This window comes from Rutidosis leptorrhynchoides, chromosome 1 (genome assembly GCF_046630445.1).
Source record: "Rutidosis leptorrhynchoides isolate AG116_Rl617_1_P2 chromosome 1, CSIRO_AGI_Rlap_v1, whole genome shotgun sequence".
In the NCBI taxonomy this organism is placed as follows: domain Eukaryota; kingdom Viridiplantae; phylum Streptophyta; class Magnoliopsida; order Asterales; family Asteraceae; genus Rutidosis; species Rutidosis leptorrhynchoides.
This window is the reverse complement of record NC_092333.1, coordinates 184554516-184581631: the sequence shown is the minus strand read 5'-3', so window position 1 is coordinate 184581631 and position 27116 is coordinate 184554516. Positions and strand designations below refer to the sequence as shown.

Here is a 27116-nt window from a genome sequence, read left to right as displayed (position 1 = left end):
GAAATTGATTGATGATAACTGGATGGGGTATAATATAGCAAGATGAATCCTTAATTACATAAATCATAAGAAGTATTAGTGTGATTAGGTACTAATGATGTAATATATACGAAAATAATCACACTAATATTAATAATTAATAAACAAATAATGCTAGAGAACTTCCTCATATAAGGCGTTAACTAAATTATACTTATGACGCCTCTTGGATCTCTTCGGCGATTTCACTAGCATCCTTAATCTTACGTGAAATGAAGTCAGAAATTATTGGCGTGGGACGATATTGAACAATCTCCTTGGAGCTTATTTGAGTAGCCATGTTCGAGATTGGACTATTAATGGGTGTTTGGGATTGTTTTTTTCGCCTCTGTTTAACTTCTTCGTGCCATTGCTTTATCACTTCCCTCATTTGATTTTCAAGTACCGAACTTTTATACTTTGAACCCATCTGTACGTAAATGTAAAAAGTGAAGTACTAAACAAATTGTGACGTTAAGGATCATATCGATCTCATTTAATCATATGAGGATTATACAATATGCACGAACCTGAGTGACGAGAGCATAGAGTGGTAGTGTAATGTAGCTACATATGACTTGAACCATCACCCTTGAAACAAAAATGTCAGATTGTAGTTTTTGTCTTGATTATTGAATGCGTATCATATTTTAAAGGCGTATGATATTTCCACTCATTAGTTTGATAGATCTACTTTTCTTATGAAATGTGTATTTGTACTTTATGCATAAATAGATGTACACCTTGCCAGGATATATCAAAACTGAAAGTGAAAATATCTTTGACATATGTTAAAGCGCTTACTATATGTTTAAAAATAATATGTCGATGTTGTTTTATAGGCCGTCAATTTTATATAATTTTTTTTATGGGTTGTCAATTTGATATTCGAAAATTTAATGGGTCATTTTTAATAAATAAAAAGTAAGGTATACGAAAGTTTTGCATATATTGAATTTTGGGACAAAAAAGTTACATACAGACTAAAATAATTAAATAAATTATTGACCCTTTGGATTATGGGCCTTGTACCGTGCAGACATTGCACATGCCGGTATCCGACCCTGGTTGAATATTTCGTATTGATTATCTGATGTATAAGCATATAACTATGTTAACCCCAAACCTGACCCGGCCAAAGTGATTACATGTCGTTTATGAGGTACTAAAGTGTTTGTGTAACTTACGCTAACACAACCCTTGTAACAAGGATTGTTGTAGTTTCATGAAAGCATGAGTGTATCTCATATTGTAACTGCGAAAAAGCAACGATTTTATTAATTGCAACTGTATGAACAAGGAGATACTGCAACAAGAAAAAGTACAAAGTGATTTTTTCATAAATTAATATATAAAAAATACAGTACCGTTGTCCATACGAAAAAAGCAAACTCAAATGCATTCTGCAAAATATTGATACAGAAAATGCAAGTGAGATCAAGGTTGTGAGACTAACATATACGATATACCAATTTGAAATTCGACTAATATATATGCCAATTACCATAAACAGTGTGTAATGCAATAGAGTAAGGACGAACTGAGGGTTGCTAAACCAGAACAAATCGTCATTAGGTGTAACTAAGGGGGCTCCAATAATTACTTTATTTTGCTCCTTGAGTTGCAATGCCATTTTCGCTACGATCACTAGTAGTTTGGTTCCAAGGACCAAAACGATCTATCGTATTTATATGACATGAAATATTAGACGAATTAGTTAGCTTGTGCCAAAACTGCTAAAAAAAAGTTACCTTGTGCCGAAGAATACAAAGTATAATATGACAACTTCGTAGTATAAATTCGTGTTTGTGTATAAGTTTGCTTTTGAATAACTCGAAAATTTCTTAAATATCATAATTATAATTATATCATTAACACACTTGCCATTACTGTTCATTCGATTTTTTTATTACTTTAATCAACCTCTTTTTTAGCGTATTTGTATAATTACATTAGGTATACATCCGTCATGCAGTCTGGCTTGTTTGTATCAATACTCATTAATCAATCTAATAATTACCATGTTTATGCGTGTATTGAATGTAAATTCCAATAATTAAGTAAATTTCGAATTAAGTAAATGCGCGTTAGCAAAACCCCACAAAAAATATGACAACTAACCTTATCTCGCATAATACCTAAAATATATCGAACTTTATGACAACGAAAGAAAGTTTAATTCGAAAGACAATTAATAATTTAAAACTTACAACGAGTGGAAGCAAAGATAACTAAAGATACATATGCCAACCTAAATGCCAACACCAGTTTTTGTTATTGTAGTCATAAAACTACCAATTTACGAAACAAAACTAGGTTGAAGCTCATTCATACCGTGAACATCGAGAAGCATGAAAATAACGAGAAGAAACCACATCGGAGGACTGTCCAAATAATGAAAAGCTAAACCATGTCAATATATTACAGTCAAGTTTCCAATTACAGAGACCAATAATGATAAAAACAAAGTATAGGGGCTTGTTATGCTTATTAAGTAAAGTTTAGGGTGGAGATGGTGCACATTTTTACCTTACGCCAACCACAACTTTGAAGTCATCTTCCAAAGTCCGTTGTATATACTTGCGGAAGTTGAAAGTGTTGTTTGTAGACAAATGAGCCTAAAGTTTGTATAAAAACAAAAAATAGCTTTGAATAGTTACATACTTTAGCTTCTTCTTCAAATTAATAACGTAACGTTAACGATGAAAATAAAAATAAAGGTATTTTTATAGATGACTCACCGAAATAAATCCATGACGAAGAGTGAAATAGTCGACTTTAGCTACTGAATTAAAGAATTGCCTAAAGAAACATTTCTGTTTTAAAACATGTAATTCTATTTATTAGCAATAAATTAGACTGTTTATTATCATCTACTGTATTCAATACGTAGCTAACAGATAATCAACTTAAATAAAAAAAGCAGAATTTGTTAAACTCACAGTCCACAATAAAACGGGCGTGTCGATTGGATCATTCATGTGTCGTTGTCCAAATGTCGTCTGTCGTGTAAATCGAAACCTGCCAGGATCTATATCAAACACCAATATCTATTCAGTATGTATCATTATGATTGATATACTCCTGTCCGAGTATATAAATACAACTCTCTCAATCAACATTGTATTGTAATTATGAATAAAATTAAACATAGCATAAGAAATTTATATGCAATTAGTTGTGGTACCATTGGCCACAGAATATGCAATTGTTTGAGTCTCTTCCTCCCAAGCTTTCCAACTCCTCATCTATGTACATAATTTCAGAAACAATAATAATGGTTTTCGATGTTCAGCTTACTGGAAAGACTTATATTTTTAGTCAGATGTATGTAGTCTAATAGAGTTATCTCACAACTATTTCAGACCCTTTCTCTAGCACCCAAACCCAAGACCCATCCGTTCTAATTACATTGGCTCTAGACAATAAAATACGCAGTTTAAGAAATATCAGTATTACACACTAGTTTTTGTTTTGTTGGAAAAATGATCTGATGAGTCAAAGTGTTTTGCAGGAGTTAGAGTCTGGAGTCCTAGAGTCTGAAGTTGCAGATTTTGATAAAGTCAACCTTTTGATTACTTGATGATTAAGCTATGGAAAATTCTGGAGATTTGTTTAAATATTAAGAAGATTGTGTTTTGATTCTGTGTTATCTCTAGAAGATAAACTTTGCATTGCTTAGAATATTTGTTAGTTTTAAGTTTATCTTTTCCTAAGTTTTAGTCAAGTAGTTAAGGAAACCAAATCTTCAAGATTTGGTTTAACTCTGTATAAATAGGGGTACGGTTCATTATGATGATGTATCTTTGCACGAAATACTTTGTCTTTCATATATTTTCAATTCGTGTTCTCTCAATTGTATGTTCTTATAATTCATATTCATTGTTCGATTGAGAGTCTGGTGTTCATAGTTGAATACTGTGAACTAATAACTGGTATCAGAGCGGGAAAGGTGTAAATCCAACTTGATAATCTTTTAAAACGATCCATATATTGATCAAGATGTCTACCAGTACCATTCCAACCCCAGTTATGGCTGGAAAAGGTGTGCCAATATTCGATGGCACAGACTTTGCAACATGGAAACTGAAAGTTCTTTGGTTTCTGGGTTCCATTCATGAAGATGCTGAGCAAGTCCTCACAACAGGACCTATTATACCTGGTGCAATGGTTGAAGCTGTTCCTGCCACAGATACTGTTGCTGCACAACCTGCTTATTTTCGTGAAACTCCAAGAGATAGATGGACTGAAGCACAAGCCATAAAATTCAAGCTTGATAGTAAGATAAGGAGTATTATAGGCAATGCTGTTACTGTTCCGATTCTTAGAAAGATAAGTCATGCCAAAACTGCAAAAGCTATGTGTGATCTTTTGCTTAATGACTATGAAGGAGTCACAGTTGTTAAGACTCAGAAGAAGAAGAATCTGATAAGATGTTATGAAAACTTTGCTGCTCAGCCTAAAGAATCTTTGAGTGATCTCCATTCAAGATTTCAGGTTCTAATTAATGATCTTGGAAGTGTTGGCGTAGAGAAAACACAACAGGTATTGTGTCAAAAGTTCATTGAATTGTTACCTTCAAAATTTGAGTCTGTGATTACATCCATGGTAATCAGTGAGAAGATAGACAACTATGAATTAAGTGAGCTGTTTGGAATACTATCAAATTTTAAAGAAACACAATTAAAGAACAAGATTAATGCTAAGAAGGTTGTTAAAGATCCATAAGCTGCATTGGTGGCTACCACAAAGAAGAATAAGCAACTATTCTCCAGTTATTCTAGCAAGGTTGAATCTGAAAGTGATGAAACTTCTGATGAAGATGAGGAGATTCAAGATCTGGAAGGGCAGGTGGCTCTTTTGACTCAAAGGATTGAGCAGAAAAGGTTTGGTTATAAGAAGGGTAAAGGTAAGAGTACTTTTGATCCAAAGAAAGCTAAATGTTTTAAGTGTGGCAAGATAGGTCACATAGCTGCAGATTGCTGGTCTAAGAGTGAAGGAGGTTCAAATACCAACAAGTCTGTTGACAAGGCAAGAAAGTATAAGCTCAAGTACATGAAGTTGAAGAGTGAAGCAGAAAAGTCAAAGAACAAAGATCAGGAGAAGGCTTTGTATGCAGAAGCATGGGAGGATGAAGATTCATCATCTGATGAGGAAGAGGATAAGTGTCTTATGGCTATAATTGAAAGTGATAGTGGTTCTAGCAAGTTTGAGGAAGATTTGAAAGCTATTAAAAAGATGGATAAAGACTCTACTTGTAATAAAGTTTCGGCCTATAAGGTACAAAATTTTGTAAACTATCTTGATAATGAAAAAGTGAGAATGTTTCAGTATTTGTTACTTGACTTTAAGTGGTGCTTAGAAGATATTGATAGGTTAAGAACACAAATTTTTGATCTTAAAAACATCATCGAAAACAAAGATGCTAAAATTAAAGAATTAAAAGAATGTGAGGCAGAACTTGACACCTATAAAATGGCATACACAGAAGAAACAAAAAGGTTAAATACTGAATTAGGAAGATCAATTAAAAGGTCAAAATATTATGAAACAATTTGTAAATCTTGGTGTGTATCTTCCAAAAAGAATTCTGATGCTATTGCCAAACAAATTCCAAATGATGTCAAGGCTATACTAGGTGAAAACTACATATTAAACAATAATGTGGAAGTTGATCCTAGTGTATTCAAACCTGACATTTTACCTGACACTTTTGTAAAATTTGATGGTGATAAAAAGATTTTAACTAATGCATTTGTAAGATCATTAGATCTTGTTGAACCCTCAGAGGCTATAATACTAGAATGCAGAAATTCACTAGAGTCTGAACTCTTGAAATCCTCAGACTCTAACAGTTTAGTCTCTAAAAGTGAAAGTGTATGTTCTGACCTAGAGTCTGACACCCAAGAGTCAAGTAGCAAAAGTGATTCTGAATCATCCTCTGATAGTGACACTTGTCCAGATCTAATAAGGTCAACTAAAAGAAGGTCAAAACAAGCAAAGACTATCCAAAAACTCAAAAGGAAAATTTCAAAACTCAATAAAAAAATCAAGAGTCAAGAAAAACCTTTAGTTAAAAGAACATCTTGTTTTCCTGAGAAAATTGAAAAGGTATGGAAACCTAAAGTTTGTGAAAGTGTTTTGAAAACAGTTAAGGACAAGTTGATTTGGATTGGGAACAAAGCTTTTGTTTGGAGAGTGAAGAGCACTCCAACTGAACCCACTGAAAAGTGGGTTCCCCTTAAAAACTAACCATTTTATTTTGTTTTGTGTCTTGTGTAGCAGGGTAATTTGTGGTATTTGGACAGTGGCTGCTCAAGACACATGACTGGATGCAAAGAGCATCTTGTAGGGTTTGTTGAAGAAAAAGGTCCTTCTGTAAGATATGGTGATAATTCTGTTGCAAAGACTATTGATTATGGTACTGTTAAAGCTGGAAGTGTTTCATTTAAGAAAGTTGCTTTAGTTGAAGGGTTGAAGCATAATCTGCTAAGTGTGAGTCAGATTGCTGATGAAGATTGTGAGATTAGAATAAGAAAGAAAGCTGGTATTATTTATGATCCAAAAGGAAGGCCAACACCTGTAGCCTGGAGAGTTCAAAATGTGTATATGCTGGATCTAGATTCTGTTGATGTTGGAATTGAAACATGTCTGTATTCTCAGACTGTTCCTGAACTTAATTGGCTCTGGCACAAAAGGTTGTCTCATCTCAATTTCAAAAACATTAATGAGCTTTCCAAAAAGAAGCTTGTTAGAGGTTTGCCTCAACAATCTTTCAAGAAAGATAAACCTTGTTCTGCTTGTATTATGGGTAAACAGACCAAAACAAAGTTTTCCTCAAAAACTCTAGCTACTATTAGTGATCCACTTCATATGCTACACATGGATCTGTTTGGTCCAATGAACACTAGTAGTCTGGGTGGAAAAAGATATACTCTGGTAATTGTTGATGAGTATTCTAGGTTTACTTGGGTTATTTTCTTAGCTGCAAAAAGTGATGCTCCTGAAGAAATCATCAATTTAATCAAGAGAGAGCAGGTTCAAAAAGGTGTTCTTGTTAAGCAATTGAGAAGTGATCATGGCACTGAGTTCAAAAATGTTACTTTAATTGACTTTTATGAAGAGTCTGGAATTGGTCAAAATTTCTCTCCTGTTAGAACTCCACAACAAAATGGAGTTGCTGAAAGAAGAAATAGAACACTTATCGAAGCAGCCAGAACTATGCTATGCCAATCAAATGTTGCACTCGGATTCTGGGCAGAAGCTGTTAATACAGCTTGTTATACTCAAAACAGGTCCTTGATTGTGAAGAAACATGGCAAAACTCCCTATGAGCTATATCATAAAAAGATACCTACTATTCATTGCTTCCATGTATTTGGATGTAAGTGTTATATTTTGAATCAAAGAGATTAGCTTGAAAAGATGAGGCCAAAATCTGATGAAGGTGTGTTTATGGGATATTCTTCTGTATCTAAAGCTTATAGAGTATATAATCAGAGGAGAATGAAGATTGAAGAATCCATTAATGTTTCTTTTGATGAAAGTCCCATAGAAATGGATCAGTCATCCAGCTCTGAGCAATCTGCACTTGGTGAATTGTCAAATTTAATTTCTGGAAACAGTGTTCAGACTCTGGATTCAGAGTCTGAGTCAGATGAACCTGATTTGTCTGGGTTGAGAAATGATTCTGCAGATAATTCTCATACAGAAGAAGTTCAACAAGAAGATGAGCCTGTTGTTATTCAAGAAGGTGATCAATCACCTAATAACACCTTGGTTTCTGTTGTTCATATCAGAAAATATTCTAGAAACATAGTTCCTCCAAAGCATCTTGAAGATTATGTTGCAGATCCTACTGGGTTGCCTAAACCTGGTTCTTCTCAGACAACTGTGTCTGACTTTGCCATTGCAAACTATTGTTTCTTTTCTAATTTTCTTTCACTCATTGAACCCAAAGAAGTAGATGAAGCATTGGCTGACAATGATTGGGTTGAATCTATGACTGAAGAGTTGACAGAGTTTGAAAGGAATGATGTATGGGAATTGGTTCCAAAATCTGATGGTAAAACTGCAATTGGTACTAAATGGGTTTACAGAAACAAGGTTGACAAAGATGGTATTGTGGTTAGGAATAAAGCAAGGTTAGTGGCTCAAGGGTATAGACAAGAAGAAGGTATAGACTATGATGAGACATTTGCTCCTGTTTCTAGAATTGAAGCTATTAGATTGTTTCTGGCATATGCTTCAGATAAAGATTTTGTGGTGTTCCAAATGGATGTAAAGAGTGCTTTTCTAAATGGTAAATTGCAAGAAGAGGTTTATGTGAAGCAACCTCCCGGTTTCAAGAGTAAGAAGTTTCCCAAGCATGTCTTCAAGTTGAAGAAAGCTTTGTATGGTCTGAAACAAGCTCCCAGAGCCTGGTATGATACTTTGTCAACATTTCTTCTAGAAAAGAAATTTTCTAGAGGGGCTATTGACAAAACTTTATTCATCAAAAAGGAGAAAGGTGATGTGTTACTTGTTCAAATTTATGTTGATGACATTATTTTTGGGTCTACTAATCCACTTTTGAGAAAATGGTTTTCAGACATAATGTCTAAAGAATATAGAATGAGTAATTTATGTATTCTAAACTATTTTCTTGGACTACAAATAAAGAAGAGTCATGAGGGTATTTTTATTAACCAAAGTAATTACATTTCTGATATGTTAACTAAATATGGTTTTAAAAATTGCTCCTCTTTAAGAACTCCAATGAGTGTTTCTGAAAAACTTGATAAAGATGAATCTGGAAAACCCACTTGTCAATCAACCTATAGAGGTATGATTGGATCTTTGTTATATTTAACTGCTAGTAGACCTGATATAATGTTTGCTACATGTATGTGTGCACGTTATCAGTCAGATCCTAAGGAGTCTCATTATAAAGCTGTGAAAAGAATTTTTAGGTACTTAAAAGTTACCCCTAACCTGGGTCTTTGGTATGCTAAAGACTCAGGGTTTGATCTAATTGGTTACACAGATGCAGACTATGCAGGTTGTAAGTTAGATAGAAAAAGCAGTTCTGGTGGATGTCAATTATTAGGTGGAAAATTGGTGAGCTGGTCCAGTAAAAAGCAAAATTCAGTGGCCACTTCCGCAGCAGAAGCTGAATATGTAGCAGCAGGGAGTTGTTGTGCTCAATTACTTTGGATGCAACATCAACTTTTGGATTTTGGGTTAACATTGACCAAAACTCCAATAATGTGTGATAATGAGAGTGCTATTGCTATTACAGAGAATCCAGTGTTTCACTCCAGGACCAAGCACATAGAGATCAGGCATCATTTTATAAGGGATTGTGTTGAGAAAGGCAAAGTGGTTTTAAAGCATATTGGTACTAAAGATCAATTGGCAGATATTTTTACTAAGTCACTTCCTGAGGAGAGGCATTTTTATCTTCTCGAACAACTTGGAATGTTAAATCCATCAACTGAAATGTTGACAAGTGAAGATACTCTCTAAACTATTGTTGTAAAAAAAATAAAAAAAAATAGAGTCTGGATTACGTTGTTTTCAGAGTCTGGGTAACATCAAATTATTCAGAGTCTGGAAAGATTTACTCTCCTAGTGTATTTTTGGTGTATATTTGTTTCCTTATTTAATTCTTAAAATATTTCTTTTCTTTAGTAAAAAGGATTATTTTACAAGGGGGTAATCGGTAATTTATTTTGAGGGTTAAAAGTAAATTTTTTGAAATTTTGTCAGGATATAAATATCCTTCCTCCTCTTCAAATCGATTTTAAGTTTTCAAACCCTAATCCCTCTTTCGATCATCTTCTTCAAAATTCCCTCAATTTTCAAAACCCTTTGTTTCATCAAACGTAATGGCTCGATCAAAGTACATTCCCTTCGTCCTTGTCCCCACAGCAAACATGATTCGTGCTACAGAGATTAAAGGTAATAAGGATGTTATGGTTTCTGCTAATAACCGAGTTGCTTGTGATTCAATTCCAGAGAATTTTGCTAACGAAGGATACGAGGAGTTAACTCAGTTTATGCACAATCATCCATTGAAGGACGCATTCTTCAAAACAACAACGATGTTTCCAGAATTGCTTGCTGAATTTTGGTATACATGTGTTGGTGACAGGGAGGCATGAACACTCACAGGCACATATCGTAATGGTAACAATACTCTTGTTCTTACTGAGAATCACTTGAGGTTAGCTTTGAATTTACCTATGCGTGACAATTTTGTTAGAACACCTTCTAAGTCTGCTGCAAGGTTAAGTTTTAATTTAGTTGGTCAACCGTTGACTGATTCAACTGTTAAGACTAGCATGTTTACACCTAGGTGGATGTTTATGTTATCTAATGTTGTGAGAAGTTTGAGTTTTAAGAGTGGAAGCTTGACAGAGATCAATGATTTTGAAGCTTGTTTGTTTCATGTCATAGTGACAGGCAGAAACATTGATTTTGCTCGCTTGTATTTTAATGAGTTGTTGGTTCTTACTGAGAAAACACCTAGGGATCATAATGTTCCTTTTATAAGGATTTTGAGTCTAATGATTGAACAAGCTATGCATCGAGATTTGTATGATGGTCTAAAGGTGTTAAGAGTGTACGAGTATACAGCTTTTCCTGAATGCAGTTCAAGAATGTTTCATAGTCATATCAACATTGATAATGAAGTTGCTCTCACTCCAGCAATGCTGCAATGGGTCAACATTGGTCAACCTGACCAACCTGATCAACCTATAGCTCCTGAGTAATCAGGATCTGAAGGGGCATCTCCTGCAGGGTCTGAGCAATCAGGATCTGCAGAAGATCACAACATTGATCAACCAATCATAGAGTCTGAGCAATCAGATTCTACCCCCCAGTTACTCCACCCCATGATGTTCAACAAACTGAGCAGGCTGAAGGGATGAATAAGGAAATCCCACTTAATTCAAACCCACCTTCTCCCACTGCTCTTGAACAAATTACTCCATCAACCAACCTTATGAGCTCACCAGCTCATAATGAGAATGTTCACATACTTGAACACTTAGTTGATTCAGCACCCATGGATTCACATCAAAAATCTATTAGGCAAGGTGCTACAAGTACAACTCCATCACCTCTGCTAGAGGTTGGTGAGGGGAGTACTTTGACCCAACCTGAACCAACTAGGTTAGTAAGTGTAACGACCCAGAAAATTTCGACTAATTTTAAACCAAACTCTCGATATAATTTAATATCTTTGACACGATGAACGAAGTCGGTAATGTTGAGTCTCAGAAATTTTGAACTATTTTATATAATCAATTATTCTTTGACTGTTTCCGACGATTCAAGAACAAATATTTGTAACTCAATAGGTATATAATATAAATATAGACACACACAATAAATTAAAATAATAAGATACAAAATAAATAAATGATTTAAAATGAATTTATATAGATATACATACATATATATATGGTCGTCAACAATAATTATTATATTGTAATATATATAATATATATAAATGTTAACAATCCAAATATATTGTTATAAGTGACATATAAGTAATAAAATATAAAGTTAATATATTATATGTTAAGAATATGGTAATTATAGTAATATTATTACCTTCATTATTATTATTAATACTAATGTTAAGATAAATGTTAAGTATTATATGCTTTATTATAAATAATATGGATATGAAATTTAACACAGTTAATTTGTTATATTATTATTATTATGACTAATATTATTAACATTAATGTAATTATTAATATTGATATTAAAGTTACTAGTATTATTATAATATATTACCACTTTTAATATTAAAATCCTTAACAATATTATTAATGTTATTACTAATAAAATCATATCATTAATAAAATTATTATAAATTCGTATTATTATTATTATTATTTTATTAATATTATTATTATTATTATTATTATTATTATTATTATTATTATTATTATTAATTATTATTATTATTATTCTTTTATTATTAATAATATGTTTATATTTATTATTTAATGATATTGAATATATTGTACAGATAAAAACAAGTGCAGTTAAATCTCACTATCACTTTATCTAATTTTTCTTCACTCGCTGTTCCTTCTTTTAAATCGTTTGTACCAATCAAGACTACAAAACAAATTGAAACGAATCTGTGGCAGCTGTAAACCCATTTATACTCTGTTACACCTTGTCTGCAATTGAAAAAAAAAGAGAGGAAGAAATATTTTTTTTTACCCACGGTTCTCTATATATCTACTTTTTGGCCAAAATTAAGAATCGATGCAATTATCAAAATCCTTAAATGCAGTTTAGTTAGGAATCATGTGTTCAATCTTTCTGCAAAATATTAGTTTCCAATTCTTCTTATCGATTGTTAATTTTTGAGTCAAAGTTTTGTTTAAAAAAAGTCAACTATTGTTCTTCACTTAAATTAGTGTTAGATATTATGATTAAAATAAAATTTATGATTCCATTAGTTATTATAAACATTTTACAAACTAATTTGTGTTATAACCATCATATAAATCGTAACCTTTTGCAAGATAAATTTTTTTTTTCAAGATCATAGCAGCGGCCGTAACCACTCTGCTGTACAATTTCTTTATTTATTTATTTTATTTGATTAGATGACATAGCAATTAGATATTCTATGTTATATCAAATAATAATGATATTGGAAGTTTAGAGGATGAATCGAATGAAAATGGGAATTGAGGAAGAAGAGGAAGTTAGGGATCCTGTTATACGAGTTATATAGTATACGGATGAGATATGAAACGGAAAAAGGGCATCAGCCCAACGGTTAAGGATGATGGTGTAGGTCGAGAGGTCACGGGTTCAAAACCCAGCCGAGGCATTCTTTTTTTTATTTCTAATATTGGAGGTAGATTTCAAATTTTAATTTGATTTTTATTATTTTTATTAGTTAATATTATTGTCATGATAATGGTTATAATTTCTTTTATAAATTCAAAATTATTATTATTATTATTATTATTATTAACATATGTATCATTTAATGAACTACTACTAAAAATTATTTTCTTTAGTAACAAAAGAGTTATTTTTATATAGTTATTATTAATATCAGAATTATTACTGTTATCATTAATATTAAAGATAATCATTATTATTAACATTATAGGTATCATTGTTATAACTTTATCAAAAACTAAGTAGTATCATTATCATTAATATTATAAATATTGTTAAACTTATCATATTATATAAAATTTGTATTATTATTATTATTATTATCAAATCTAATATTATTATTATCCATATCTTAATATTTTTCATTAAATTAACTAACAAATAATATTCATATAACAATATATATAATACACAAAAGTAAACTATATCAATATCTTATTTATTAAAATAAATAAAATGAATATAATGAAACATATAGGTTATTGATATTAAAATTTAAACTACTGATAATATACATAGTTGTTCGACTACGGATATATGTATTAATATATACACAAATGATATAGGTTCGTGAATTCGAGGCCAACCCTGCATAATTCAATAAAGTCATATGTATTTTTACTACAAAATACATTCGGTGAGTTTCATTTGCTCCCTTTTTAATTGCTTTTGCAATATATATTTTTGGGCTGAGAATACATGCGCTGCTTTTATAAATGTTTACAAAATAGACACAAGTACTTAAAAATATATTCTACGTTGAGTTGTACCACTGGCATATTTCCCTGTAGCTTGGTAACTACTATTTACATGGGTATTGTAAACGCGAATCCTGTTGATAGATCTATCGGGCCTGACAACCCCAACCGGACTGGACGACCAGTATTCAACGGTTGCACAGTACTTCGTTTCGGTGACTACACTTGGTACGGTGTAGTGAGATTTCATAATAAAGGGAATATGCGACGTGATTAAATGTTAAGTATGGTTACCAAGTGCTCAACCACTTAGAATGCTTTACATACACTTGCGAGTGTATTATATTTATGATTATGAAATCTTGTGGTCTATTAAAATATTGAAATGATTGTTATGATAAACCTATTAACTCACCAACCTTTTGGTTGACACTTTTAAGCATGTTTATTCTCAGGTATGAAAAAAGTCTTCCGCTGTGCATTTGCTCATATTACTTGGAGTCATTCCTGCATATTTAGGACAGTACCTCGCAATGTGACCAAATGTTGATGATTTCGTTCAGGTGGATAAGGACGGGTTGTTACAGTTGGTATCAGAGAGGTGGTCGTCGTGAACCAGGTCTTGCATTAGTGTGTCTAACTGATAGTTGTTAGGATGCATTAGCGAGTCTGGACTTCGACCTTAGCTGCATATTATAAGTATTGTTTATCATTCCTAGTGGAAAATTACCTGCTTCTCATTCCTAAGTCTAGACACGACTTTCTGCACTTATTTGATAGATAGTTTATAGATAAATACATATCTTAGCGTATCTGTTACTGTAGACTTTATCTGACACGTTTCCTTAAATCCTTTCGTAATCTACGGCATCTTCTGTACTATATTTAGGTATTCTATACAATTAGAATATCATCCAATATCGAAAAATCTTTTCATATCGAAAAATCCTTTATTCAATCGTACGCAATGGAACTCACCATTAGTTCAAGCCTCTCGAATTCCGATATGGAGTCCCACCTAAGCTCCGAAAGCAGCGTCACCAGAATGAATCAATCAATCAGCCATCCCCAATTTATCTGATGGGTTCGTAGTCGACTTAACCAATGGAGACGAGAAGAAGGCGATCCTTTTCACCCACCAACCTGCACCCTCGGCGAAGAACCCGAAACACTTACAGGAGAACCTGTTCGAAACACCATTTTCACCTTCAGTTCCCGAATATCTCGTCACGTTTATAATCTATCTAAAATTTTAAACCTTATTCATCCGCTCGTTTCGATCGACAATCATCCCGGAATAATAGAAGAAGTCAACGAACTTCGCGCTCGAGTAATCAATCTGGAGAATATGGTGTAAAAATTTACCAGCTTCAGCAACATCACCGGCACCAACAGTACCATCAATAACAGCACCAGTATCATCAACAATCCATGCCTCAATATCTCATTCTGTACCTCTAGCATAATCATCGTTCTACGTATTGTTCTATCTACTTTATCTTCATTCTACATATCGTTCTACATCGATTATCTACGATTTACGTATCGTTCTACCTCATTTATCTTCGTTCGACATGACGATTATGTAATCTCTAATGTTTTAGAGATTATGTAATCTAGTACTAACGATAAATCAAATGAGTTTAATATCTTATTGACTTATTAAATCCATGATTACATCTGAAGAAAATATATATGCAAGTATATTTTCATAAAGATTGTAATTAAAAATTCTCTCGTACAAACTGTTAATGGTGAAAATATTTTAACGGGTAGGTAATACCCGAGAAATATTTAGATTTCACATTAATAAGTTACACTGTACACTCTTCAGTTCTGATTCGGCAGTCATTAACAATACTGCTCAAATCCGCATATATACGTATCCGTTCGCCAAAGAACAACTATTTTCATATTGGATTTTGACTTCTCAGAATCCAACAAGTGGCATAATGAAGAAAACATTGGACAAAATAAAAAGTGTTAGAAACAAACAAATTAACTAAGATGAATTTGTTAAGAATCCACGCTAACTGTTCCTAGCTAACTGGTTACATTTTATTTATCGCAATTTACATTCTCGCAATTTACATTCTCGCAATTTACATTCTCGCAATTTTATTTATCGTCATTTAATTTCTGTTATTTATTTTTACGCACTTTAAATATCAGGACACGTATACAAGGTTTTGACATATCATATCGACGCATCTATTTATATTATTTGGAATAACCATAGACACTCTATATGCAGTAATGCGGGAGTTAGCTATACAGGGTTGAGGTTGATTCTACAATAATATATATAGTTTGAGTTGTGATCGAGTCTGAGACGTATACGGGTCATGATACATATTAATTAATTTGAATATTATATATTAAACTATATATGAATTGTTGAACTGTAACTGTGGACTATCGACTATGGACTAATAATATTGGACAATTAAAATGAATTAAAATATTGATTATAACATATGAAACTAAACAATTCTTCAAGTTTGCCACTTGATTTCTTCTTAAACCTCATTTGAATCTTGACGATTCCAATCCATGTTTAAATCATTCATGATTCTTAAAAACACCTCGATCGAGAGGATGAACCAGCCGCACTTCATCTACGAAAGAAAAGATTGATGCATATAGTTATGCACCTGAAAAACCCTCGAAAATTGAGTAAACATTTAACACGTAGCTGTGCTAATTCCTTTAGTGTTATTATTACCCAAAATAATTTGGTAAACCCTTTCAAAGTAGCAAATTTTATCACAGCTCCAACAAGTCAACTCCGACTTTTCATTCGAGACAACCTATTATAACTGTGATATATATATATACGTGCTCTTTTATTGTTACCGCGAAACCTTTTATATTCCACCATATTACCATCAGCGTTTAATCATTTAAAAACACAATTCTCCTGAAAATGCTAACGAAGCAGCATGTTGTAAATGGTATAAATGGCCAAGAGTTGGTGATAAGGAATGGAGTGTTGGGAACACTCAATAGAAAATTTAGTGCCGAAAAGAGGATTATGTGAAACTATGAAGGAAGCCGTGGACAAATCACGAAGAATAAGTTTGATTTCAAAGAATCCAGGTAATTCTTTATTCGATGAAATCTTTAGAGAATATCTTGCTCCAAAGTCATGATAAAATCTTCTTTATCAACCTTCGAACTTAGAAATTCCAAAATATCATCATAAAATATCTTCGATATTTCTGAGGAAAGTTTCATAAATATTCTTGTCCGAAATTATCTACCTCTTCGTGTTTTCTGTATTCCATTATATTGGAAACTTCTATGAGAGCTAAGTATAAATTATGAATGAATTGTGGAGAAATGTTGGGAATTGAAGCATGAGTTAGTATAATATAATGTCGCTTGGCCAGCGTGGTTATATTACAGTAAGTCATGCTGAGTTCCTAATGGGACGTGATGATTCACAGAACATAACGTCATCATGTGCCATGTTACATAACTCTTTCATTATGCTTAATTTCTGAACATATCAAGAAAGTATATTCTTGATAGTTCTATTTTCAGTGATTCTGGTATTCTGACAAATCAAATCATGCTATTACATTCTCTCTTGTTTAGAACATTAAGTTCATTTGAAACTTAATACATACAAATTCTGGACCATTACTCGCTTTATTAGAGGTCGGGAAGAAAATAAAAAGACAAAGAGCTCCAAAATATAAGAGAAAATACAAAGCCCAATAACAAGGTGGAGGTCACAAACCGTGGATATTAATACGAATAGCAATATAAAGACTCGGGAGAACTAAAAACACTATAAACCCAAGAGCATAGTAGAAGTAGACAGATTCCTCTGGTGGTAGATGAAAAAGGAGAATGACAGATATGAAAGTCATGAATATATCCAGAATTAAAACTGGATGAAGCATATTGACTGATGATTTTGAAATATGAATTAAAGTATAGAAAGTGGGAGACGTGAAAAACATTGGAACAGGAGAAGCTTAATTTATAATGGAAATATTATACAGAGTAATCGAGGCAGATCACCGTATTTAATTATAGAGATCTTAATTACCTTATTCACCGAAGAATCAAATCTTTTAGATTTCGAAGATTATCTTTAAATCCCTGGAATTTCGGAAAAATCAATCGTGATTACGTCACCGGTTACGACAAACCTATAATTACTCATTTCATCTTTTTGTGATAGCTTCATTTGTACTCTTCGCATAATCGAATCGTTTTATCTATATAAATCAATAATGATAAAACTCTATTTATCAACTCATAGTCGTCATAAAAACATTTTTATTGTTAGCCATGACCACCTCACTCAAATTTCGGGACGAAATTTCTTTAATGTGTAGGTACTGTAACGACCCGGAAAATTTCGACTAATTTTAAACCAAACTCTCGATACGATTTAATATCTTTGACACGATGAACGAAGTCGGTAATGTTGAGTCTCGGAAATTTTGAACTATTTTATATAATCAATTATTCTTTGACTGTTTCTGACGATTCAAGAACAAATATTTGTAACTCAATAGGTATATAATATAAATATAGACACACACAATAAATTAAAATAATAAGATACAAAATAAATAAATGATTTAAAATGAATTTATATAGATATACATACATATATATATGGTCGTCAACAATAATTATTATATTGTAATATATATAATATATATAAATGTTAACAATCCAAATATATTGTTATAAGTGACATATAAGTAATAAAATATAAAGTTAATATATTATATGTTAAGAATATGGTAATTATAGTAATATTATTACCTTCATTATTATTATTAATACTAATGTTAAGATAAATGTTAAGTATTATATGCTTTATTATAAATAATATGGATATGAAATTTAACACAGTTAATTTGTTATATTATTATTATTATGACTAATATTATTAACATTAATGTAATTATTAATATTGTTATTAAAGTTACTAATATTATTATGATAATATTACCACTTTTAATATTAAAATCCTTAACAATATTATTAATGTTATTACTAATAAAATCATATCATTAATAAAATTATTATAAATTCGTATTATTATTATTATTTTATTAATATTATTATTATTATTATTATTATTATTATTATTATTATTATTATTATTATTATTATTATTCTTTTATTATTAATAATATGTTTATATTTATTATTTAATGATATTGAATATATTGTACAGATAAAAACAAGTGCAGTTAAATCTCACTATCACTTTATCTAATTTTTCTTCACTCGCTGTTCCTTCTTTTAAATCGTTTGTACCAATCAAGACTACAAAACAAATTGAAACGAATCTGTGGCAGCTGTAAACCCATTTATACTCTGTTACACCTTGTCTGCAATTGAAAAAAAAGAGAGGAAGAAATTTTTTTTTTTACCCACGGTTCTCTATATATCTACTTTTTTGCCAAAATTAAGAATCGATGCAATTATCAAAATCCTTAAATGCAGTTTAGTTAGGAATCATGTGTTCAATCTTTCTGCAAAATATTAGTTTCCAATTCTTCTTATCGATTGTTAATTTTCGAGTCAAAGTTTTGTTAAAAAAAGTCAACTATTGTTCTTCACTTAAATTAGTGTTATATGTTATGATTAAGATAAAATTTATGATTCCATTATTTTTTATAAACATTTTACAAACTAATTTGTGTTATAACCATCATATAAATCGTAACCTTTTGCAAGATAAATTTTTTTTCAAGATCATAGCAGCGGCCGTAACCACTCTGCTGTACAATTTCTTTATTTATTTATTTTATCTGATTAGATGACATAGCAATTAGATATTCTATGTTATATCAAATAATAATGATATTGGAAGTTTAGAGGATGAATCGAATGAAAATGGGAATTGAGGAAGAAGAGGAAGTTAGGGATCCTGTTATACGAGTTATATAGTATACGGATGAGATATGAAACAGAAAAAGGGCATCAGCCCAACGGTTAAGGATGATGGTGTAGGTCGAGAGGTCACGGGTTCAAAACCCAGCCGAGGCATTCTTTTTTTTATTTCTAATATTGGAGGTAGATTTCAAATTTTAATTTGATTTTTATTATTTTTATTAGTTAATATTATTGTCATGATAATGGTTATAATTTCTTTTATAAATTCAAAATTATTATTATTATTATTATTATTATTATTATTATTATTATTATTATTATTATTATTATTATTATTATTATTATTATTATTATTATTATTATTATTATTATTATTATTATTATTATTAACATATGTATCATTTAATGAACTACTACTAAAAATTATTTTCTTTAGTAACAAAAGAGTTATTTTTATATAGTTATTATTAATATCAGAATTATTACTGTTATCATTAATATTAAAGATAATCATTATTATTAACATTATAGGTATCATTGTTATAACTTTATCAAAAACTAAGTAGTATCATTATCATTAATATTATAAATATTGTTAAACTTATCATATTATATAAAATTTGTATTATTATTATTATTATCAAATCTAATATTATTATTATCCATATCTTAATATTTTTCATTAAATTAACTAACAAATAATATTCATATAACAATATATATAATACACAAAAGTAAACTATATCAATATCTTATTTATTAAAATAAATAAAATGAATATAATGAAACATATAGGTTATTGATATTAAAATTTAAACTACTGATAATATACATAGTTGTTCGACTACGGATATATGTATTAATATATACACAAATGATATAGATTCGTGAATCCGAGGCCAACCCTGCATAATTCCATAAAGTCATATGTATTTTTACTACAAAATACATACGGTGAGTTTCATTTGCTCCCTTTTTAATTGCTTTTGCAATATATATTTTTGGGCTGAGAATACATGCGCTGCTTTTATAAATGTTTACAAAATAGACACAAGTACTTAAAAATATATTCTACGTTGAGTTGTACCACTGGCATATTTCCCTGTAGCTTGGTAACTACTATTTACATGGGTATTGTAAACGCGAATCCTGTTGATAGATCTATCGGGCCTGACAACCCCAACCGGACTGGACGACCAGTATTCAACGGTTGCACAATACTTCATTTCGGTGACTACACTTGGTACGGTGTAGTGAGATTTCATAATAAAGGGAATATGCGACGTGATTAAATGTTAAGTATGGTTACCAAGTGCTCAACCACTTAGAATGCTTTACATACACTTGCGAGTGTATTATGTTTATGATTATGAAATCTTGTGGTCTATTAAAATATTGAAATGATTGTTATGATAAACCTATGAACTCACCAACCTTTTGGTCGACACTTTTAAGCATGTTTATTCTCAGGTATGAAAAAAGTCTTCCGCTGTGCATTTGCTCATATTACTTGGAGCCATTCCTGCATTTTTAGGACAATACCTCGCAATGTGACCAAATGTTGATGATTTCGTTCAGGTGGATAAGGAAGGGTTGTTACAGTAAGCTTGGATTCCCACATTACAGTTGCTGAGAAAACCCCCTCAGTTAACTTAATTCAAGAAGTCCCAATCCTGGACTCATCAAACCAAATTCATACTCCAGTTTCAATGGCTAAACCTACAGTTACCTCAGACACAAGTCTGCCACTCCTCTCTCCAAATATCCAATCCTTACACTTGCTAGCACAGGCTGCCAATGTTTCATCCATGTCACAGGATGAAATACAGGACTCAAACCCTTCTATGTCCAGGGATCGACTTACTTATCACCAGAAAGGTTGTGAGGACATGAAAACTTTACCCCTAAACATTGGCTCCACTTCACAGGCTGAGGCACCAGTCAATGTGGTTGGCCTGCATCAGGCTTTGACTACTCTGACTAAGAAGTTTGATGACAAACTTTTGGGTGTGCAGTCTCAATTTGATAAAATTAATCTCCACTTGAATAATAATTTTGTTTCTAAACATGAGTTGATGGAGGTCAGGAGGATGGTAGGGGATATGCAGGGTTTGGGTGGTTCTAATGATACAATGGGTGTAACAGATATTGGTGATAGATTGAATGCTTTAGAGAAGAGGTTGGAAGGTGTTGATGAAATCAGGCAATGTTTTACAGGTTTTGCTTCTGATGTTAAGACACTCCAAGAACAACAAGCTGAAATTTGGAATTTTTTGTCTACTCTCTCTGTGGATGATGTCAAAAAGGAGGAGAAAAGGAAAAGGTTAGATGGTGAAGGTATTGAGGGGGAGTCATCAAAGACAGCTCAGGTTGAGGGGGAGCAACAGATTCAGGGGGAGGATGCTGATAGAGTTGAAACTCAAGTGATTGTTTGTGATGATACTCAAATGGTTGAAACTCAGGTGGTTGCTAGTCATACTCAAACAGGTGGTGTTCAAACAGGTGGTATTGGTAATGATCAGGAGAATGCTACTGTTGTTGCTGCTATGCAAGATAAATTAAGGGTTCAGATGAATAAAAGATTTAAATTCAGAAGGTATGCAGGGGATGTGGTCAAGGTTGAGATTGATAAATCAGAGCTTGAAGATGTAACTTTGTTGTTAACTATGACACATTTTTCTGATAGAAGGTTAAGAGTTAAGTTGAACCAAATTGTTCGTTTAGGGTTCTGTGAATGGAAAGGGTTAGCTGTGTGTATCCAGGAGTGTGCAGATGATCAAGCTATAGTGCAAGAAGTATTGAAGAGGGTATCTAGTTTGGTACACTTAGTATTTGAAGAAGGGTTTATAAGGTTCAAAGATTATGAAGTATTTTGTGGTATGTTTGAGTTAGAGATGATGGAGAGGAGAGTTAAAGGTCATGTAGAAAGGTATTCTGTTCCAGAGCATCTAGAGTTTGTTGATGATAGTTATGTCGAGTATTTAGATGCTTTAATGTTCAAAACAACTGGTAATCAAAGAATGATGATAAGAGTTGATCAATTTGAAGGAGCAGGTATTGAATTGTTGCTTGGCTTGTTGACTAGATGTGTGACAGAGCAGACTCATCCCTTCAGAGTTAAATTGGTGAAGAACTTGTACAGTAAGCTTTCTATGTTGAAGAGTTTCAAGTCTATGAAGAGCAAGTGCAAATTGATTGAAAGGGAGTTCGCAAAACTGAAGGAATAGGTGAACAGGTGATTTTGACATCATCAGATAGGGAGAGATTGTTGGAAAAATGATCTGATGACTCAAAGTGTTTTGCAGGAGTTAGAGTCTGGAGTCCTAGAGTCTGAAGTTGCAGATTTTGATAAAGTCAACGTTTTGATTACTTGATGATTAAGCTATGGAAAATTCTGGAGATTTGTTTAAATATTAAGAAGATTGTGTTTTGATTCTGTGTTATCTCTAGAAGATAAACTTTGTATTGTTTAGAATATTTGTTAGTTTTATGTTTATCTTTTCCTAAGTTTTAGTCAAGTAGTTTAGGAAACCAAATCTTCAAGATTTGGTTTAACTCTGTATAAATAGGGGTACGGTTCATTATGATGATGTATCTTTGCACGAAATACTTTGTCTTTCATATATTTTCAATTCGTGTTCTCTCAATTGTCTGTTCTTATAATTCATATTCATTGTTCTATTGAGAGTCTGGTGTTCATAGTTGAATACTGTGAACTAATATGTTTACCTTTTAATTTTATCCCTTTCCATATTTTAAGGGTATAAATAAACTTTATCCTTTTATTTTTATATATTTATGGACGTGAATGATTAGTTTGGGATGAAAGAGTATACTAGACATTATATACGAGAGAGAGGGACTACTATATATACTTTAGTATACTTAAGGAGCTGAATGTAATTTTAAACTTTTAGCATTCTATTTTATTCAACATCAGCACTTAACTTTTAAACATTTTCCAAATTAGCACCTTTGTTTTTAGAAATGAACAAAAAGGCACAATGAGTACCTTGGCGCTTCCCAAACACATTGTTGCCACACTATGTACTATTTGCATGATAGCTAGAACACATATGAAGGTGTTGAGTTGGTTAATCCCTTGTTCTGATATAAAAGATGTCATCCCCTGTGCACACAAGACATATTCCCAAAAGAATTAAATAAAAAAAAAAAAAATCAGAATTCGCTACCTTTAAAGATACTATACGGAGTATCAAATAAAAAAAATTAGTCAAAAACCAAATATTACCTTTGAAGCACAATGATCAGACGTGTTTGTGGAAACCGAAGCTAGTAGTCTATGTTGTTGTTGTTGTTGCACCATGTTGTTGTCTTCAGATGCTTGTCGCTCAAATCGGGGTGACAAGTCATAATGAAGTTCATACGCTTGAGTTGTTTGATACGTGTAATCCGAGATTTTGTGACATGGAAGCATTAAATTTGCTACTTTGTTTGGTATGCAAATTTTGGCAATTGATCTTTGAGTAACTACTAGTATCAATGACATTAATCCCAACTGCATCAAACCTGATATATAGACACCGTTATACGTTTTACTAGGTTGAATCAGCTTCAGTTAATATATAGTTTTCATATAGGCTAACCTTCTGTTTTTCTTGTTCTACTAGCACTACAAGTTTGTAGTTTTTAACATCTTTAAATATATTTATGACAGCTTATAAATGCGACATGTAAGTTGGAAACATGGAAAAATACGATGTTAAAAATTTAAACCGTGAAAAAAAAAATATAATGTCAAAGTTTTTTCGTATTATTAACTTTTGTCACTTTTAAGTGTCATTAAGTTTTTCTTTATGATCTTTTAAGTGTCAAAAAAATTTGTGACACTTAAATGTGTCAAAAACATGTTAATTATTTATATTTTAATGCGTCAAAAATAATGAAGGAGTCTGCTTTCCAAAAAAATGGAACTTTTTTGTAGTATACAGCATCATATTATTTTTCATGTTATGAATTCGACTAATCAAACTCATTTGAATAACTAATACGGAGTAGTATATTTTCACCTGATTTGAGCTTCTCTACTGCCTCATATAATGCAGTTTTTCTATGTGCCTTCAGCCACTGCAACACCGTACCAAAAATAGTAGACATAAGTCATAAGTCATTAGCTAATATACATAACTAAGAACTCTAAATTGAAATAAAGCTAACGACGTCGCTAATATAAAGTTCAACAATCGTACACAAGACTTAATCTTATGAAAGATGAATTTACAAACTAGAATTTAATCCTAGATGGATACGAACCCGTGAGGCAATATGGAATAGATGTTCGATGAGAAGTCCTAAAAAGATGAAGATGAAGCAAACGGTTGCCAATGCCCAAGTGGGCGTGTTTTGTAGCGTGTGGGTTGAGGTTGCTCCTCCTCCTGTTACCATTTTTGTGTGAAAGGAAAAAACTAAAATGTTGGAGATGATTTTAGAAATTGATTGAGAAGAAAATATGACATACATAGTGAAGTATAATAGGACCTTAAAAAGAAGAATTTAGACAAGTTCAAGGAAGTCAATGTACAAGTTTTAATTAATTGTAGGGACTATATATTGAGGGTGATATTGACCAAGGAAGACCGCAACTTAATAGACATTGAATTAGAGGTTCAATAGCTTAACGTTAATTTTTTTTAACGGCGATTTTTTTGGCATCAATAGATCATTTATTTCAACGACCCTCATCATTTGCACGTATTACACACGTTCGGGCGGAAACCCGAACCCGATCGATGGTACCTGGGAACACATCCATTCAGGCAGTGTTCGTGAGTAGAGTTCCGTGAAAGAATCCGGTAAAACCTCTCTACATGGTCAATATATACCACCATTATTGGTGCTCAATTGTTTTAAAGAAAATCATGTCATCCTTAATGATCGAACTCATGACTTCTCCCTATCCCATGACACGAAGTACATGGAGAGAACCGTTGAGCTATGCCCGCAAGATAGCTTAACGTTATTTTTAGCTTAATTAAACAATGTATTGAGACGTGTAGTGCGAGCGTCAATGTATTTAGGCTCGGTTCAATGTGTTTGTACTACAGATCATCAAATCTGCAATTGTTTGTAACCACCGGATCATTTGATATATATATATATATATATATATATATATATATATATATATATATATATATATATATATAGGATCAATGGGGATGTAACACTTTGGGGGGAAGCGAGGGGAAGCGATCTCAACCATTCATTTTAAAAATCAAGTGCTAGTCCATCATATTCCCATGTTCCGCGATTTATATTGTTGGAAATTAATAAGGGTATTATTGTCCTTTAACATTTAATAAAGATTACACATATTAATTTACATTTACATATTTAATAACTTAACACCACCATCCACCACCACTCACCACCCACCACCACCACCACAACCACCCACCACCTACCACCATCACCTACCACCACCACCAATTACCACCCACCACCACCTACCACCACCACCACCACCCACCACCCACCCACCACCACCACCACCACCAACCACCCACCCACCCACCTATCACCACCAATCACTACCACCACCACCCACCCACCTACTACCACCAACCACCACTACCATCCACCACCATCAACCACCACCACACCAACCACCACCACCTACCACCACCACCCACCACTACCTACCACCACCACCACCCACCACCACCACCAACCACCACCATCACTCACTACCACAACCGACCACCCACCCACCTATCACCACCAACCACTACCACCACCACCCACCCACCTACTACCACCAACCACCAACAACCAACATCACTCACTACCACCACCATCCACCACCATCAACCACCACCACCACCACCAACCACCACCACCAACCACCACCTACCACCACCACCCACCACTACCCACCACCACCCACCACCACCTACCACCACCACCCACCACCCACCACCACCACCAACCACCACCATCACTCACTACCACCACCATCCACCACCATCAACCACCACCACCACCAACTACCACCACCCACCCCTTACCACAACCACCCACCACTACCTGCCACCACCTACCACCACCATCTACCATTACCACCAACCACCAACTACCATCACCAACCACCCACAACCACCACCACCTACCACAACCTCCACCACCAACCACCACCACCAACCACCAACCACCACCACCCATCACCACCACCAACCACCACCACCAACACCTACCACCACCACCAACCAGCTACCACTACCAACCACCACCACCAACCACCACCACCTACCACTACCACCAACCACCCACAACCACCACCACATACCACAACCTCCACCACCCACCGCCACTACCAACCACCACCACCCATCACCACTACCACCACCACTCACCACCACCAACTACAACCGACCACCATCAACCACCACCACCCACTACCACCAACCACCACCAACCATAACCATCAACCACTACTAACCACCACCATCAACCACTTACTACCACCACCTATGTAACACCCAGCTTAACATGACCACAATATTGTCCGCTTTGCCCGCAGGCGCACGGCTTTTTCTTGGCGACCACACACGAGAAGCACTTTCCCAGGAGGTCACC

General features: G+C 33.1%; 1 protein-coding gene across 1 annotated transcript; it reads right to left on the bottom strand.

Annotated features, from left to right (window-relative positions):
• On the bottom strand, positions 1-24926 carry LOC139867481 (MLO-like protein 3). The gene is given in 15 exon segments (XM_071855849.1): positions 1-448; positions 549-609; positions 1206-1273; positions 1386-1421; positions 1523-1696; positions 2229-2269; positions 2353-2402; positions 2548-2636; positions 2760-2834; positions 2961-3049; positions 3206-3266; positions 23533-23649; positions 23773-24050; positions 24551-24608; positions 24795-24926. Coding segments are annotated over 15 exon segments (1584 nt in total). The 3' UTR covers positions 1-193.
• Positions 24927-27116: the final 2190 nt, after the last annotated feature.